The 18,775-nt window shown below is 38.7% G+C and overlaps 1 protein-coding gene across 1 annotated transcript; it reads right to left on the bottom strand.

Annotated features, from left to right (window-relative positions):
- Positions 1–3,986: 3,986 nt before the first annotated feature.
- On the bottom strand, positions 3,987–18,503 carry LOC138967727 (cathepsin Z-like). Its single transcript, XM_070340385.1, has 7 exons — positions 18,243–18,503; positions 15,253–15,377; positions 14,691–14,915; positions 11,993–12,140; positions 10,411–10,486; positions 8,631–8,720; positions 3,987–6,877 (listed from the first exon to the last, which is right to left on the bottom strand). The coding sequence occupies exons 1-7, from the start codon at positions 18,407–18,409 to the stop codon at positions 6,758–6,760; spliced, it is 951 nt and encodes a 316-aa protein (XP_070196486.1). The 5' UTR covers positions 18,410–18,503; the 3' UTR covers positions 3,987–6,757.
- Between the last annotated feature and the right edge of the window lie 272 nt (positions 18,504–18,775).

Here is an 18,775-nt window from a genome sequence, read left to right as displayed (position 1 = left end):
CCCCCCCCCCCCCCCCCCCCCCCCCCCCCCCCCCCCCCCCCCCCCCCCCCCCCCCCGATTACAGACTCCTTTTTCTTTATGACCCTGTTTTGTCAGATTTCCTCTTGACAATCTCTGTAAATTTACCCCCATTTAAAGGTGGTCGTCTACATTTTTTGCTTTTTTTCAATAATCTTATGGTTAGATTTCGCTACAAAGTTATGTCAGATGATGAATGATCACCATGGGGAAAAAAGTTATAGAAAAAAAATATATGTAAAAAAAGATTTTATTTTTGGGTAGCGTGACTCACGCTTCCAATATTTTGTTTTCTGTTTGCTGAGAACATGTGCTTTGCCTAAAAATACTGATCAATCAAATTCATGTCACTATGCTTATAGCCATGCCCAAACAAGTGCAGCAACAGTTTGACACTGGAGCGCTGTCCACGCTTTTTTTAAACGCACGAAATGCATGGGATTTGAAAGGAGTTTTGCGCTTGGCATTTTCCAAATAAGGATATCCTACTATGAGTACTACGCTGGAATACTACAATGAATTTTCAAACGGCTACACTGGCTTCGTCTTTCCTGATCGAAAGGGGGTGTAATGTTGATAATTGTAGATAATAGACTCTGCATTTTAATGGTCAAATGGAGATTTCGGTATAAAAATGTAGACAAGGACCTTTAAGACATCTTCTTTTTTAAGGCCTGATTTTCTCAGATTTCCTCTTGACAACCTCTGTAAATTTACCCCCATTTAAGACTCCCTCCTTTTTAAGGCCTGATTTTCTCAGATTTTTGGAGGTCTTAAAAGAAGCGGTTCTGATGTATCATATATTTCTGTATTTTAACATAGTTTTGTTGATTCAGTAAATCCATTACACATCCTCTGGTATCCGTCCATCTTGCGCGAGTGATGATTTAATTCGAACTGCTTTTAATGTGGGGACAATCAGTTTGCGCGAGCAGTCCTAATTCAGCCTTTCTCTGTCAGACTGAGAAATATTTTGAAACGGTATTTATTAATGATAAAAGTTCGTAGTTAAACAAATGAAGATAGTGCTCGCATAACATATAGTGTCCACTCGTACCCTTCTTTGTAGAATAGAACGACCCAAAAGCAAAAACTGCGGAAAACGGCGTGGCTCCCAGAAAGAAGAATAAATTGAGTTCCCTCAACGTCAAAAAGGTTGTTATTTTGCACTTTGAACTTGGCCACGAAGAATTTTGCACAACGAAGAGAGTATTAATGGATCTAGAGTCTTCAGACTTTGACAAAACGTGCACCAGTCAGGCTGTTTCGTAAACGCCAGAAGCTTTGTACAGAAGATAGCAAATGTGTATATGTTGAAGGAAAATATTTCTCGTCGTGCTATGAATAAATATTTCCCCTGTAGCGCGTCCTTCATAGTTGTTATTTGAAAGGATGTCAGAAAACGGTTATGCCTGTGCCATATTAGTAATTAAGAGTGACTCCTTATCGTTCAGAAATCCAGATTTGCCCCAAGACACTCACGCACGCACACACACGTACACGTACGTACCTATCGTTTTTCACTAAAAAGGAGGTCATATCGTTTGTAAGTGCAAGTGGACCTGTTTTATTCCTGTACATCTGATCGTTGTTTTCTTATTTTCTTGGTTGACAATTGTTTGTTATGATGTTTGTATCCGCAACTACTTTATAAAAAAAACGTGTATGTTGTTTCTTGCTCTTTTTTTTGCGTTGTTGTTTTTGTTGTTCTCCAAGTACTCTTTATGTATATGTTGTGTTTCAGCAATTTCTTTGTTGGGCTTTCCACCACAAATTGTAACTTTGAATGAAAGATTGACTTTCTTTATTTGTTCTTTATTTGGTGTTTAACGTCGTTTTTAACCACGAAGGTTATATCGCGACGGGGAAAGGGGGGAGATGGGATAGAGCCACTTGTCAATTGTTTCTTGTTCACAAAAGCACTAATCAAAAATTTGCTCCAGGGACTTGCAACGTAGTACAATATATTACCTTACTGGGAGAATGCAAGTTTCCAGAAGGACTTAACATTTCTTACATACGGCTTGACTAAAATCTTTACAAAAATTGACTATATTCTATACAAGAAACACTAACAAGGGTAAAAGGAGAAACAGAATCCGTTAGTCGCCTCTTACGACATGCTGGGGAGCATCAGGTAAATTCTTCCCCCTAACCCGCGGGGGGAGAAAGATTGACTAGACTGACGAATTTACAATAACATTGTGCAGAACGCACTTTGACAAAATACTTTGGTGAGAACCAGGGTAGACGAAAACAGATCACTTAACCCTGGCCTCAGGCCAACAACATGCTTATTCTAAGAGGAGTATCATGCTACAATTTTGTTGTTGCTTCTACAAGCTTACTGACATGTTTTTTAAATAAATGCATGCACAGACAGGCAGGCCCATGTTGTGTACGTCATCGTTGGCCTGACTTTATGTAAACTATACTACCCGTCATAAAAAAAAAAGTAGGCAGATGCGTATTGAGGGCAGATCTTTCTGATGAGGCCGTTTATTGTAAAACAAATTATATGACTGAAAAAGCCATTCATTCCCCTACCTTATTCAGAAAACAGATTGCGTTTACATAAAGTAGTGTCTATACAGTGGAACCTACAATACAGACACCCCCCAAAATCAAATTTCCCACATAAAAATTGACAAAAAACAGAACTGCTAAAATGAAACATGTTCGGCATGTCGGTAGAAAGAACAATCTAACCTAGCTGCATCCAAATCAGTCAGTTTTGTTCACATATATTGTCTAACAATGACATTATGGCATGCTGAATGATGTAGGTGTCATTCCTCTGAGAAACCGTAAAAGGCGGTGTTTGAAGCCGTTTTAGTGAGTAATGAGACAAAACACGGTACATTTCAATAACTCCTCTACGCATTTCCTTCAAACTTTCGGTGATTTGTGCTAACACATGTCGTAAAGAATATACAGAATTTTAAGTCATTGGAGACATTAGATCTGCTGTTATTTGACATACCAGAAAGAGTTCTTAATTTGACAGTAGGTCTTTGCTGACTCATCGAACAACATTAATTTGTCATTTTCTAGAACAATAACTGATGCACCATATACTCAAATTTCATGTACATATTTGATCAGACATGAATGGTATGAGGATTTCAACGCGAAACTAATCTTTAAGAAGTTAATGACTCATTCAGGCTGCTGAGCGCAAATATCAGCCTTGCTTTTTAAAACTCTTCCTGGCAGGTTGCATAACAGCAGAACTGACAACTCAAATGACTTAAGATTCCGTTTGTAGTTTACATGTGTTAGCACAAATCACTAAAAGTTTAAAGGCAATGCATTAAGAGGTTACTAAAATGAACCTTTTTTTTGTCTCATTACCCACTAAAACGGATTTAAAAACTTGTATGCCTTCTGAGAGGATTGACACCTACACCGCTCAGCATGCCATGTCGTCCATGTTAGACAAGAACTGATATGTGAACAAAACTGACTGTTTTGGATGCAGATTTTATTGTTCTGTCTAATGACATGCAGAAGATGTTTCGTTTCAGCCATTTTGATTTGTTGTCGAATTTAACGCGGTAACCTTGATTCTGCACACACACACAAAATTTGGGGGGGGGGTGTGGCTGTGTGGCCGTGTTGTAGGTTCCACTGTATAGACACTACCTTATGGAAACTCAATCTGGTTTTACAATAAACAGCCTCATCAGAAAGATCTGCCCTCAAAAGCATCTGCCTACTTTTTTTTTTTTTTATTGAAGGCCAGTGTAGAATTTATAAACTTGTGTACTTAAAGGGGAAATTCCACGTAAAATTCCACTCGTGCAAAAAACACGAGTGTACGAGGGAGTTTCAGCCCACGAACGCAGAAGAAGAAGAAGAAAGGGGAAATTCATGTTGTGTAAGATTCAGTAATATATGGGTTTTTTTGTTTTAGTTTTTTTTGCAGAAATAACACATGCACTCTAATCATGCAGCCCTCAGAACTCTTTCCAGTTTAAAACCTTTTCCTTTTATTGATAAATCTGTAAGTGAAACAATTAAAACTATGTGCCACATTTTTAAGAACAAACCTCAAAAAATGAGCATGAGGCACTATGTGAGCAGTAAACTTCTGTACCAAATGTTTTCTAAGGCAAGACAAATGTTCATCGTACCACAACACATCAAAATGCATCGGCAATTTTCGTTGTTGTGGAGTAAAAACGGTATGGAACAAACAATAAAACAACAACACCCCTAGAAGGAAAAAAAAACACCTGCATGCCTGAATGTGATGAATGTGCCTTTAGGTATATGATATTGATTGTGGAAGTGTTATATATGAAAGTGCTTAATGTTGTCATAATTTAACCCAGAGAATAAAGTTGTGCAGGTATTGCATTGTATTGTATTTATCTATTTATTTATTAAGGAGATTTCTATAGCGCATAACTAAAAGCACTATGCGCTTTACAATATCACTAGGTATAAGCACACGCTTTTAAATATGTATATGAAATAAACAAAATATTACCTGCATTCAGATTATCAATTGGAAATATCAAACATCAAAGACATCAACCTTCTTTCAAACATACCTTACCATGCCAATTTTTTTTTTTCTCCCTTCAATGCAGGTCTGACAAATGGTTTTATAATTGTTATTCCATTTTATAATGAATGTATTCCTTCTCTTTGTTGCTGTTTTTCTCTGTGTGTTAGATTGCACTTGTTTAATGTAAGATACAAAACAAAAAACAACAGACACATTTATAAACATAACTATCAGAAAACCTCAAAAACAAACATTAAAGGCACAGTGCAGCTCACAGCCTTCGTTTTGCGTTTTTGTTGCAGCTGAGTGCATTTACAGTTCAAAAATCCTCCTATGGTAGTAAAACAAACCCAAAACTACCCAACGACGACATCTGTGAAGCTCGACAGTTTCTTGTTCACGCAAGTGCATAAATTAACCTAGTTATTACGTGGTGTTTGGTCGGAGTTCGATTCAACTGAGTGATTCCGGCCTCCATTTTGTTTTACACAAACTCATGATGACGTCTGACATAGTTTGCTAGTGACGTGTCTTTTTGTGCATGATGTGGTGATCTACCTGATCTAAATTTAGATCCAAAAATAGGTCAAGACCAGCCGGGTCCGAGTACGAAATTAATTCGTAAAAAAATCGCAGTTCTTGACTCTTTGGGTGCAAGTCAATGAAACTTGGTAGTTCTTCTAACGGATAGCTGCCTGAGGTATGACTAAAAGCCCCAGGATTTGACAAGTTCAGTACCTTTAAAAATGTTTTTGAGACATTGCCCTTTTGCATATCAATTAACAACACCTAAACCAACATGAAAATAATGTTATGAAACACATGACAAGTGCATTTGGTAGTTTGTAAATGTTTCAACTTAAAGGTACATGTACACAAAAAAAGCTCATAATATGCTTTGATGTGGAAGGTAAAACAAAACAACAACTGAACAGTGGTAATTGAAAAGAATCTTTAGAAGGTCACAGTGTATAATGGACATTGCATACTCAGTGAGATTACAGATATGCAAACAAAATGTTTTAAATTTAATATCTGTAGATCCTGAGCGGAAATTTAGTATCACAGGCCAATAATCAAGAAGTGCAAAGTGACACACGCTGCTGGAATGTTCTTTTTTAATTTTTTTCTCAACAACAGACTGCCAAAATCTGAAAATAGTATCCAAACATCTCTTCATAACAACCACCTTGCCCATTACGTTTATAATGACCACTTCTGGTTGGGTCCTGGGGTGGTCATTAAAGAGAGGTTTGACTGCACTTGCAACATATTATGATTCTTTACATAAAAAACAACAAAGATGCATGCCTTTGACAGATATGACAGACTGTTTGAGATTCAATCTGGTCCTTTTCTGTACACAGTAAACATGTTGATATCAGATCAATTAAGACGTCAATGCACACAAATATGGCCTGATCACAGATATTCTGGCATGCCACTCGAGTACATAAACAAGATAATTCCACCTTTTCAGAGAATTTAAAGCTAAAGCGAGAATGAGGTGTGTCTGAAATCAAACGCCATCTTTTTACTGACTGCGCTGTGGAGTTCTGAATAACCAGAATTTCTGGAGTTGGAGTTGGATGCAAAGGGAGCAGTCAGTGATAAAAATAGGCAGCTCACACAATTGAGCTTGTTCATAAATACATCAATAAGGATAAAAATAATATCTACATTTTGATTGTTGAAGCATCACAATGTGATTTGTGCTTTCTTTTGTAAAAAATTGATAGCTAGCAAGTATATTTGAATGAACATGGTTTGCAACAACCTATAGGCTAAATTAAACAACCTAACTTTTGAAAAATCGTTTGATTTCAACCCTCAAAACCAATAAAAACAAAGACACTCAAAGACTGTGAAATAACATTTACATGGGTGCATGTGAGACCCAAAAACTCTGCATGGAGTTTTGCTTCAGATCTGTATTTTTTCTGGCAGTCTTATCATAAAGCTGAAATTAACGCTTCCTGCATAGTCACATGCATCCATGAATTTTTCACACATCCAGACCACAAAGGTTCATGACAAAAAAGAAATGCACATGTACATAAAGAAAAGAAACGGTTCCAACCTCAAAAAGCTTCGCAGGACATTTCTGAGCAAAAAAGACTATTAACGACTAATCAAAAGAAAAACCATTCAAGGTTGCTAATAAAAAAAACTGATGATTATGCAAATGAATAAAGCACTGTTTAAATCAACGAGCTGACCAGTCTATTCGCTCGGAACAATGGGGTCACCATAGTGACAGTCAGTCTCCACACCCAGGTTGTAGAAGTTACCCTTGCCACCCTTGTACAGACTGGTCACCAGCTTAGCCCAGCCTTGCTCACCCTGTCAGCAAAGAAATAATAGATTTTAGGGGAAAAACTGTGAAATATGCAAACGTGATACTGAAATAACAGATACAACTAGAATATGTAACATAAACTAAAATCATTTCTATATCAAATTAAGTCAATATCGTGCACCAACAACAACAAACAAGTCGCGTAAGGCAAAAATACAACATTTAGTCCAGCTGTCGAACTCACAGAATGAAACTGAACGCAATGCAATTTTTCAGCAAGACCGTATACTCGTAGCATCGTCAGTCCACCGCTCGTGGCAAAGGCAGTGAAATTGACAAGAAGAGCGGGGTAGTAGTTGCGCTGAGAAGGATAGCACGCTTTTCTGTACCTCTCTTCGTTTTAACTTTCTGAGCGTGTTTTTAATCCAAACATATCATATCTATATGTTTTTGGAATCAGGAACCGACAAGGAATAAGATGAAAGTGTTTTTTAAATTGATTTCGAAAATTTTATTTTGATCATAATTTTTATATTTTTAATTTTCAGAGCTTGTTTTTAATCCAAATATAACATATTTATATGTTTTTGGAATCAGAAAATGATGAAGAATAAGATGAACGTAAATTTGGATCGTTTTATAAAAAATTCTTTTTTTTTTTTTTACAATTTTCAGATTTTTAATGACCAAAGTTTTGTGGTCCCACATGCACCCATGTAAATGTTATTTCACAGACTTTGAGTGTCTTTGTTTTTATTGGTTTTGAGGGTTGAAATCAAACCATTTTTCAAAAGTTAGGTTGTTTAATTTAGCCTATAGGTTGTTGCAAACCATGTTCATTCAAATATACTTGCTAGTTATCAATTCTTTTACAAAAGAAAGCACAAATCACATTGTGATGCTTCAACAATCAAAATGTAGATATTATTTTTTATCGAAAAAACGAAAAAAACGTCCGTGGATATCATTCCCAGGAACTCTCATGTAAAGTTTCATAAAGATCGATCCAGTAGTTTGGTCTGAATCGCTCTACACACACACACGCAGACACACACACACACATACACCACGACCCTCGTCTCGATTCCCCCTACGTTAAAACATTTAGTCAAAACTTGACTAAATGTAAAAAGGAAAACATTTTCACTTTGCAGAAGCTGTAGCCTGTGCAAGTCTGCTTTCTTTTGTTTTGTTTTTATTTCATGGCTGTCCAATAGCAAATTTTCCTCAATGAAATCAATACAGTGGAACCCCCCCTTTCAAGACCTACATTTTTTGGGAAGAAAATCAGCTCTTGAAAAGGAGAGAACCTTAAGTGAAGGTAAGTTTACAGGCATTATGAATGGAAAATCTGAAGAAGAAGGGTTTTTGAAAGGGAGAAGGTCTTAAATGGAGAGTCTTAACAAGGGGGCTACCGCAACACGGTGGCCTAGTGGTAAGGCGTCCGCCCAGTGAGCGGGAGGTCGTGGGTTCGAACCCCGGCCGGGTCATACCTAAGACTTTAAAATTGGCAATCTAGTGCCTGCTCCGCCTGGCGTCTGGCATTATGGGGTTAGTGCTAGGACTGGTTGGTCCGGTGTCAGAATAATGTGACTGGGTGAGACATGAAGCCTAGCTGTGCTGCGACTTCTGTCTTGTGTGTGGCGCACGTTATATGTCAAAGCAGCACCGCCCTGATATCACCCTTCGTGGTGGAGTGGGCGTTAAGCAAAAAACAAAAACAAACAAAAAGACAAGGGGGTGCCACTGTATGTGCAATGAATACAGGTGAGAGCTAGAAGAAGAGAGATAACTGACCCATGGTTGTCCCCAGCTGTTGCGCACGATCCAGTACTCGGTGCCATCACTCGCCACCCCCCAGCCAGCCACGGAGATGATGTGGTTGATCTGTAGAGGAAAATTATTTTTGTCACATTCATCTGTAGCTTTAAGGTACCGGACGAAAATGTTTTTTTTTGTCACAGTCATCTGTAGCTTATAGGTACTGTGCTTCTCACGTAACCCACCATGTCAGTCACCACAGATCTGTCCAGACTTTTTCATTGTATAAGAACATCCTTCCACTTCAACAGGGCTAACGCCCCCAAAAAGTGAAAAACCTGAAAGGCCAGGTTCCACGGCGGCGCCCCCCAGACGCTGAGGCTTTTTTTTTATCATCCTGTAGGGACAAAGAACAAAGTTTTACTTTAAGAAACCGGATTTTTCGGTTTAAAAAAAAACGGATTTCCGACGAGAACCGAAAACGTGTAGCCCTGCTTAAACCTGTACGAAAATTCAACAGTCTGGCTACTTTCTGTGCAGAATAGGATTTTCCGTTGAATTTGTTTCGTAACTAACATGCGTGTCAAATGAGTTCAGTAAAAAAAAAAAAAAGCAATCGCACTCTGGTTCTGGTCTCTTAGGTTAATCAGCCATGGTCTTTACTTTATCTACTAGTCTCAAGTGTGAAGCATCAGACAAGGACACTAATTACAGGGTCCCCACTGGTTTTTAGAAACAAAATTCCATGACTTTCCATGAGCCTCAATAACATTTTCCATGACTAGATCCACATGTCGCCATTTCCGAACACGCAAACTTTTTACGTCTTGTCACTGCCAGTTTTGACACTGGCTTGCTTTGCACTGAAATTGAGTCAGTATCTACGCAGTGTCTCTTCGACAAGCAAGTCAAGCATTTGCTACGCAGTCAGATTATCGGTAATGTTTGCTGGTCCTGTCATTTCACTAAACTGGACCAGCCACTGTTTGTATCCATCTGCACTTTCGTAAATTCCATTTCGTAACTGTGACTTGACGAACTGTCATTTTTTTCACCGTGATACACAGTTCATGCGAAGATCTTCCTCGGTAATTCGTTCCAATTCCGCATACTTTTTGTTGTCAAGAAACAACTTGAAAGAAAGTTTCAAATTCATCATCCTCCATCTTGCTTGTCGAAGCGCTAAAGTACATTATCGATGCAAAAACAAAAGCAGAAAACTTCGACGAAACCGACTCAAATGCAGCGCAGACGACACGACGAGATAACGGAAGGAAGTGAGCCTCGCTTTGATTCAAGTGCCGTTAAAAATACCGTTATTCTCGTATGCAAATACGAACGAGAAGTTGGTCATACGAACAAGCCTTGTGCTGGCAATGCAAATCGCTGCTGGCTGGCAAAGGGGGGGGATGGCTGGGCGACGAAAATCGCCGCTGGCGTGCTAAAGGTTAATTTATTTTTTATTTTTTACTTTTGTTAAATTCCATGACTTTCCATGGCTTGAATTGAAATTCCATGACTTTCCAGGCCTGGAAAATTAAAAATCAAATTCCATGACTTTCCAGGTTTTCCATGACCTGTACGAACCCTGTATTTACCATACTTGGGTTTTAGGTGATTTGAACAAAAGTTTGACAGATCTACCGAAATGACACCAAAGTTTTAGGTGATCTGAAAAGAGTTTCACCGTCAGCGTTTTGCCAACAGCAAACAACATCCCTGGTATTTGTACATGTTTTTGTGTCTGTCTAACTGGCTGTGTGTACATGCATTTGTAAACATGCACACATACACGCATGTGTACTGACACACTTACCCCAGGGGTCTGAATGTACTCTGTGTACACTCCTCCCGTGTAATTCTCAAAGGTGTTTGTTGCCTGGATGCCACAACTGAAACAAATTCAAGAACTGTTCAGAATAATACATTAAGGACAAAATACAAACAAAGAAATGCATACAGGCAAGGCAAAGACAAGATGTACAACAGTGGACAATAAAAATATCCAGCCATGGACTGGTGTTTTAGGAAAGATTGGGTTAGAACACATTACATTTGTCCTTTTTCAAAAAACACATGCATTCAAGATACAAAGCAGTGTTTTTTTATTTTTTAAATTTTGTTATTACATGTAAAGCTGAATAGTACTATTAGTTGTTTGCATGACCTTAGCTACCATAAACCCCCCGCGGGTTAGGGGGAAGAATTTACCCGATACTCCCCAGCATCATCGTAAGAGGCGACTAACAGATTCTGTTTCTCCTTTTACCCTTGTTAAGTGTTTCTTGTATAGAATATAGTCAATTTTTGTAAAGATTTTAGTCAAGCAGTATGTAAGAAATGTTAAGTCCTTTGTACTAGAAACTTGCATTCTCCCAGTAAGGTAATATATTGTACTACGTTGCAAGCCCCTGGAGCAAATTTTTGATTAGTGCTTTTGTGAACAAGAAACAATTGACAAGTGGCTCGATCCCATCTTCCCCCTTTCCCCATCGCCATATAACCTTCGTGGTTGAAAACGACGTTAAACACCAAATAAAGAAAAAGAAAAAAGCTACCATAAGAACTGAAATCTTGAGAACATTCACATCATGACCATTTGGTGTCAAATAGCTCAGGTGGAAAAGCACTGGGCTTGTGATCCTAAGGTCACAGGTACAAATTCAGGCCAGGACAGACATGGTTCGACTTTATGTTATGACTCAGATATGGTATACACGTTCCAACCCTGTGTCATGGTCATGGCATGTAAAGGGCCTCGGGTCATTCTGCCAGAAATGCAGGTAGTTGACTACACTTAAACACAATTGCTAGCAAGATTTTTGCTGCTGCTATAGCTCTCCACTTGGAGGAAACATTGTGAACTTCCCGGCAATGGGACAATAAAGAAATAAATTGGGAAAGTTTGAAAAGTGATTATATTTATTATGTGAATTATTGTATTTTAATTACCAGAATGACCATTGGAAAATTTAAATATGGGAAAAGTTAGATTTGGGTGTATTATTGGAAACTGAGCTGAACATTAGGAATACATTTATGTTATGATTATTTTTATTTATTTATTTATTCAAACATATTAGTTTACTGATAAAGTTTGTTGATTTAAAAATGTACACATTTGACTGAGAAAAGAAAAGACCTATGAAGAAGGTTTGCTCCAAGCCACAAAAAAAATAAAAAATAAAAATAAGGCAACAAATAATTGTAGTAGCAAACCTGCATGCAACTGAGGTTAAAAAAAAAATAATAAAAAAATTAAATTAAACTAAATGAGACATCTACTGTAGATTCTACCTGATTTTTTACTTGGAGGAAGCATTGTGAACTTCCCGGCAATGGGACATTTTTATAAAGAATGAAATGAAATTAAATGAGACATCTACTATAGATTTTACCTGATTGGCCCATTGTGGTAAAGCTCGGCCATCATTTTCTCTCTGCCTGAGCAGGCGCCATAGTCGGCCACCTTGAACAGTGTGTAGTTGGAGATGGAGTAGCACTTCTCAGGCGTGCAGCTGCCACAGCGGTTGAATGGCATGCATTCTGAAATTTAGACAAATACAAAGAGTGAAATCTGGGTGGCCGAGTGGTAACGCACTTGCGCTCGGAAGCGAGAGGTTGCGTGTTCAGGCCTGGGTCAGGCCGCAATTTTCTCCCCCCTTTCCTAACCTAGGTGGTGGGTTCAAGTGCTCGTCTTTCGGATGAGACGAAAAACCGAGGTCCCTTCGTGTACACTACATTGGGGTGTGCACGTTAAAGATCCCACGATTGACAAAAGGGTCTTTCCTGGCAAAATTGTATAGGCATAGATAAAAATGTCCATCAAATACCCGTGGGACTTGGAATAAAGTTAAAAAAAAGAATTCCATCTCACACGACATTAAGTCTCAATGCGCCACTAATAGTCAGAATGTTGACCCTGGGCGTTAAATGGAAGAAGAAATCCGTTGTACAGTACAGGTGGAAGTAGAGGTTACATGCCGAGTCTCGGTGATTATTAAAAATAATGGTCGAAGTTAGCGGATCATGAAAAATGCGAGCTTCAGCGAGCTTTTTCATGACCCCGAACTGAGACCATTATTTTTAATAATCACTGAGACGAGGTGTGTAACTTCTTTATTCCTCCATTCTTCAGTTATTCAAAGAAAAGAGGAGTTTTTGAGGGAAAGTTTGATCTAATCATATTCCCTCAACCAGTCAACCTGCGTAGGCGATCGATTAATGCGCGGTTGTATAGTTCCGTGCAAATCATTCCATTCTGTTAACACTTCTTGTCAGTTTCCCTGTTCACAAAATAATGTTATTCTGCTGTGGCGGTAAAGGCAGATATTGTGTGTTCTGTTCATGTTTTGGTATCGCTTAGGATAATGTTCTTTCGTCAAATGGGACTTGCAGACGAACTTTTGCACCCGTGTTCCAACGTTAAAAACTGTATGAAGTTCAGTATTCTGGGGAAAATAGTGTATGCAACCGCTTTATGTTCTTTAATTTGATGAGATGTGTGCATTTGGTTGCGTGTGATCTGTTTATAAAATGAAATATTGTTGAAAACTGACTGTCGGATTGCAATCTGTTGTCGAAGAAACTGAGTGAAAAAAAATTTGAAAGGGGAACTACTCTTGTCGCTAGACAAAGTATGAGAGTTACTTGCCTTGGGAATTTGCTTGCGCTGAACGTTTTTGCACGGCATATCTGGATTCAGAAAACAACCGCACTCGTGGATTTTATATGGAGATTCATGTGTTCAAGCCTGTAATTGCTAATTCAAATGCGGTATGTTTGTATTGCTTGCTCCAGATATGTATATTTTGTACATTAGAGCGTTCAGAACTTTTCAAACGCAAAAGTAGTGCCCACAAAGAACAGCTTCTTAACCCATGAGCCATCGAGGATTCAGGCTGTTGCTGGCTCGTTATTTGTTTGGTTGCTGGGTGTTTATCGAAAAATAACTACCGTAGCCCTACAAGTTTACAGAGGTAAAGAAGCAGAGGGGGGAATAAGGTTATTTATCATGCAAATGTGCTGCACTCTCATTCCCTCTAGTAGTTGTAGTAAAAGTAGATTAGTCCTTCTTTAGGGCGAGGGCCACATGCAAAAAAGCATATCTATGCTTATTCTTGTTACCGTTGAAAAATAGAGAATTGTCATTTTCGTTGTCTTTTGATAAAATTAAAACAAAGATCTCACAATAATCCAGGTAAGTTCTAGCACGTTTCATCAGGGACTCCTTTGTTGTCACCATACCTGTAAACGGTGACAAAAGAAGAAAACGAACATATCTAATAATATTTAAAGATACTATAGTACTCCTAAGGAGCCATTTTGGGAAAGTTGTCTGACGATTTGGACCTAAAAAAAAGTTCAAGGGACATTCGCTGTGCTGTAATTTAGATACCCCTATGATTTGCTCAAAACAAATGAGTTGAAATCGGCGAGTGGTTATCGATGGTTATTGATGTCAGCTCTCTTCTCTTAGGAATCCCAATTCCGTTCTTCTTCATATTTTCTTTATTTCTAATTGTTACACATTATTCCAAGCAGATAAATACCTCAGGAGGTCATTATTGTAATCAGGCAAACGCATGCATGTTCTGTGCTTTACGGGGCTAAAACGCATAATAGCACAGCGTACACACCCTGTCAATTGGAGAACATACACTGACTGAGAAGACCACCTAACAGTAACGCAGTATTAAATTTGAAATATACAGTGCTATAACACGAATACTAAGTCATTCTTTGTGGGTTTTTTTTTTAATCTATTCAACCCTCAAACCAAACTCTGTAGCTTACTTGGTCGGTTTCAAATCTGTCCCTCTAGCAAAAGCGCGTGAAACATGGTGTCTTCTCAAGGGCAAAAGGTAGGACGAAAATCAACAGTGGCGGAGAAGGCGCAGCGTAAAGAAATTACAGTCTGAAAATGCAACTCAAACCAAGCTGTATCCAATTTGAATAAATCAGCATTTCAACACTTATTATAAAGTATTCCTGTTATGAGGTGACATAATATTAATAACTCCCTCACTCTTGGGGAGATTCTACATAGTTTTTCATCGGTGTACTACCTTTAAAAAACACACACAAAAAACTCACTCTGATCTTTAGCCTGGTAGTTGTTGCAAGTTTCATCAGGGATTCCATTGGTGTGGGCGTACTCGTAAACACCTGTGTCATCTCCCCCTTCACATGACCCAGCGTTACCACAGTCAATGACGTCCTGGACGGCCAGGTAGGTGGACGGCCAGGCACCTTTCCTCTTGATGTTGATTCTGTCAGCCAGTGCACTGGTGGAACCCATTGCCCAACATGAACCACAGTCTGTTCCAAGAAGAAAGAAAAGTAAAAATATAGATGAGAAAGGTGCCATAACTTTTTAACTGAAAAAGGACTAAAAAAAAACCTACCATATCAGATTACATTTTCACACACAGATTGATTTGAAATGTTAATGAAAGAAAGTGCACTGGAAACCTTAGTGCTTTTAATACATTTCTTGGTCCACTGGAGCTCTGAGTATAGTTTTTGTTACAATATATATCATTTAGAGCTCATTGAAATTGTTTCTCTTTTTCTAACTCAAAACTGTCACCAATCAGATGTTCCAAGCAGTCAGAAAAATACCAATCCCTCAAAAGTAGGTGTTTCACAAACTCACATTGGGGTATATGCTGATTACGGGTGGTGCTAGCGTAGTTAACTCCATTCACATTTCTCCAGTCAAGGCTTTTAGGCAGTGCCGAGAAGTCGTAGCCAGACGTTTCATATGCACGAGGGTAAGTTCTGTAATACACAATGCATAATATTAATAACATTAACAGTAACAACAGCCAGGCAAGTGTACAAGTGAACACAAATAACACTGAGTCTTAAGTTAAATGTAATGTCAGATGATTAAACTGCAGATTCAAGGATAACCACTTGGCACTGATTCAGTGATTGAGAAAATGGCTAGCTTCGAAACACAAGGTTTTCATGACAGAATATCTATGTATATTATGAATTCTTTGTCTGCCAGCAACTAGCTGTTCTTTCTCCGATTTCTTTTTCTCTCTCCTTAATTTGGGCTCCGTGTACCTCATAATTAGTTTGTTCCATCAGGTAAAGTTAAAACAAAAAATCAACTACTAGACTAGGCAAGGAATTGAGGAAAGTGATTTTGGAGTACCTACTTGGCAATTAATTTCCCTCTCTCTCTCTTGTGTGTGTAAATTTATCTGTGTGTGTGTGTGTGTTTGTAACAACTAACATACTTTTCTCTTTTTTTTTGTGTGTGAAAAAATTGAAATTGATAGAGGTTGATTTTTCTTTTTACATTTAGTCAAGTTTTGACTAAAAGTTTTAACATAGAGGGGGGAATCGAGACGAGGGAGGGTCGTGGTGTATGTGTGTGTGTGTGTGTGTGTGTGTGTGTGTGTGTGTGTGTGTGTGTGTGTGTAGAGCGATTCAGACTAAACTACTGGGCCGATCTTAATGAAATTTGACATGAGAGTTCCTGGGTATGATATCCCCGGACATTGTTTTCATTTTTTCGATGAACACCTTTGATGACGTCATATCCGGCTTTTTGTAAAAGTTGAGGCGGCATTGTCACACCCTTATTTTTGAATTAAATTGATTGAAATTTTGGCAGAGCAATCTTCGACGAAGGCCGGGGTTTGGTATTGCATTTCAGCTTGGTGGCTTAAAAACTAATGAGTGAGTTTGGTCATTAAAAATCGGAAACTTGTAATTAAAATTATTTTTTTTATTAAACGATCCAAAAACAATTTCATCTTATTCTTCGTCATTTTCTGATTCCAAAAACATATACATGTTATATTTGGATTAAAAACAAGCTCTGAAAATTAAAAATATAAAAATTATGATCAAAATTAAATTTCCGAAATCGATTTAAAAACTATTTCATCTTATTCCTTGTCGGTTCCTGATTCCAAAAACATATAGATATGATATGTTTGGATTAAAAACACGCTCAGAAAGTTAAAACGAAGAGAGGTACAGTAAAGCACAGCGCAATCGCTACCGCGCCAAACAGGCTCGTCACTTTCACTGCCTTTTGCACTAGCGGCAGACTGGGACGTTCCGTTTCATTCTGTGAGTTCCACAGCTTGACTAAATGTAGTAATTTCGCCTTACGCGACTTGTTATTCTTTTGAGAAATAAGAACAAATCATCAGGTTGATATATAGAAAGAAGGAAAGAAAGGTTGGACAAATGTCAGGAATTACACAGTTATCTCCCTCGATGAGAGAAAAAATAATTTTAACAATGAATGCACCAGCCAAGTAAAAGGCACAGTAAGCCTCCCGTAAACCATCACAGATACTGTCATGCTTTTACACACAGTACACCCTTCCATTTGAACGCTCACCAAACGGGAACATCCTAGGTGCCCTAATTAAAGAGCGAGCAATTTTCAAAGAATTAATTTTGCGGATTATCTCTCAGACACTCGGACGGTGGTGCGTTTTGGCGCTAGACCTAACTTTTAAAATCTAAATAATAAATTGACAGCTTGTTACACAAACATTCTTAAGTCATAAAATAATTCTTTTTTCATCAAGACAAGATCAGTACAATTCGAAGTTTTGAAAGTTTGAAAAAGGAAAAGCCCAGAAGCGGGGTCGCGCAAGGTCGTGGTTCTCGTAGCAGACGATGGTTTATGCCTATCGCCACTTCCTCTGAACAGTCAAAAGCCATCGCTAGAGTTCTTGTGAACCACAGCCGTTTGTTTCGTGAAAAGTCAGAGGTACATAATAACGTGCTATTGCAGATAAGCTCACAGCAAGCCGCATTCAAATTACAAACTGACGACTGCATTGTGAAAAAGGGAAACTGGATCACACGGGTTCACGATGGCTCAGGGGTAAGATAAACCACGCAAAAATAAATTCTTTGAAAATTGCTCACTCTTTACGGAGGGCACCTAGGATGTTCCCGTTTGGTGAGCGTTCAAATGGAAGGGTGTTTGTACTGTGTGTAAAAGCCTGACAGTATCTGTGATTGTTTGCGGGAGGCTTACTGTGCCTTTAAACAATGACTGTAGATTGACCACTCAAAATCAACAACTATATAATTGTAAGTGAATATGAAGTGCTCGAAGTTCTTCCATTAAAATGTTGTGTTACTTTGCAATCATAAATTAAACCAAGTAAACATGACAGGTGGCTTATGTTCATCTTGAACAGAGTGAACTTGCAGTTTCATAACCATGCATACGGACATGAAATGTATTATATGTACCATCATATAGATAATTAATCGCTGACATTTTAGGATGTACCCATGTCAAACTGAACCAACGTCAATGACACATTGACAGCTGACATTGAACTTGAATCTTTGACAAAATATATCAGTCAACTGATCGGTTCCGAGATGCATGCAGTCTGTTTTCTCTTTCAGTATTTGTTGTCTTTTTCCTTCTGTTGGGTGTCTTTTCCCCCTACAGACGACTTCCAGCTCTTTTAGTAGACTATGATGGGAACATATATATGATCGTCCCCTTGTGAGAAAACGTGAAACCAAAACCGGGTCTGGACATTTGCAAGAACCGAAACCATAGATCGAGTCGAACAAGATCATGAAGATGACTATCGGTACATGTACTGATGTAGTAGGTGTGTATGCGAGCCTTTCTCCTACCTTTTTGAAGAGATTCGTGGGTTCTTGCGTACTAGGCAGCCTTTCTGGAGAGGCTTTGAGTGTTCGCCTGAAATTTCAAATGTTAGCACTGAGTCAGATTGTGGAGCAGTCGATCCGCTGCCCAACAGGGCAAAAATCGCGACGATCAGAAGGGGTGCTGTCTCCATGGCGGCGTTTCTGTCTATGGAAAGTCTGTATCGTTCGAGATCTTCCGCCTTTGGTCATGTGCTTTCACGTGACCACATTAGGTGCTAGTCATGTGATGCCATGCGTCTTTCTAGCAAAATAAACCCAAACAATAATATAGAAGCATGTGATCTTCCCACAAGAGCTTGTTTTAGAGTCACAGCAAACCGCACTTGGCCCGTGACGCATGGTGACGATCACTACATGATCTTAGCAACATTGCACACGCCCCTCTCCCGACCCTCCACCACAACCGAAAGTACCTTGCTGATTTGACCCACATGACAGCGGTACTACTGGGTCCGCCTAAACTACGCGCCAGCACGCGCTAGCACGCGCTAGCACGC

Source organism: Littorina saxatilis, linkage group LG1 (genome assembly GCF_037325665.1).
Source record: "Littorina saxatilis isolate snail1 linkage group LG1, US_GU_Lsax_2.0, whole genome shotgun sequence".
NCBI lineage: Eukaryota > Metazoa > Mollusca > Gastropoda > Littorinimorpha > Littorinidae > Littorina > Littorina saxatilis.
This window is presented reverse-complemented; position numbering and strand designations above follow the sequence as displayed.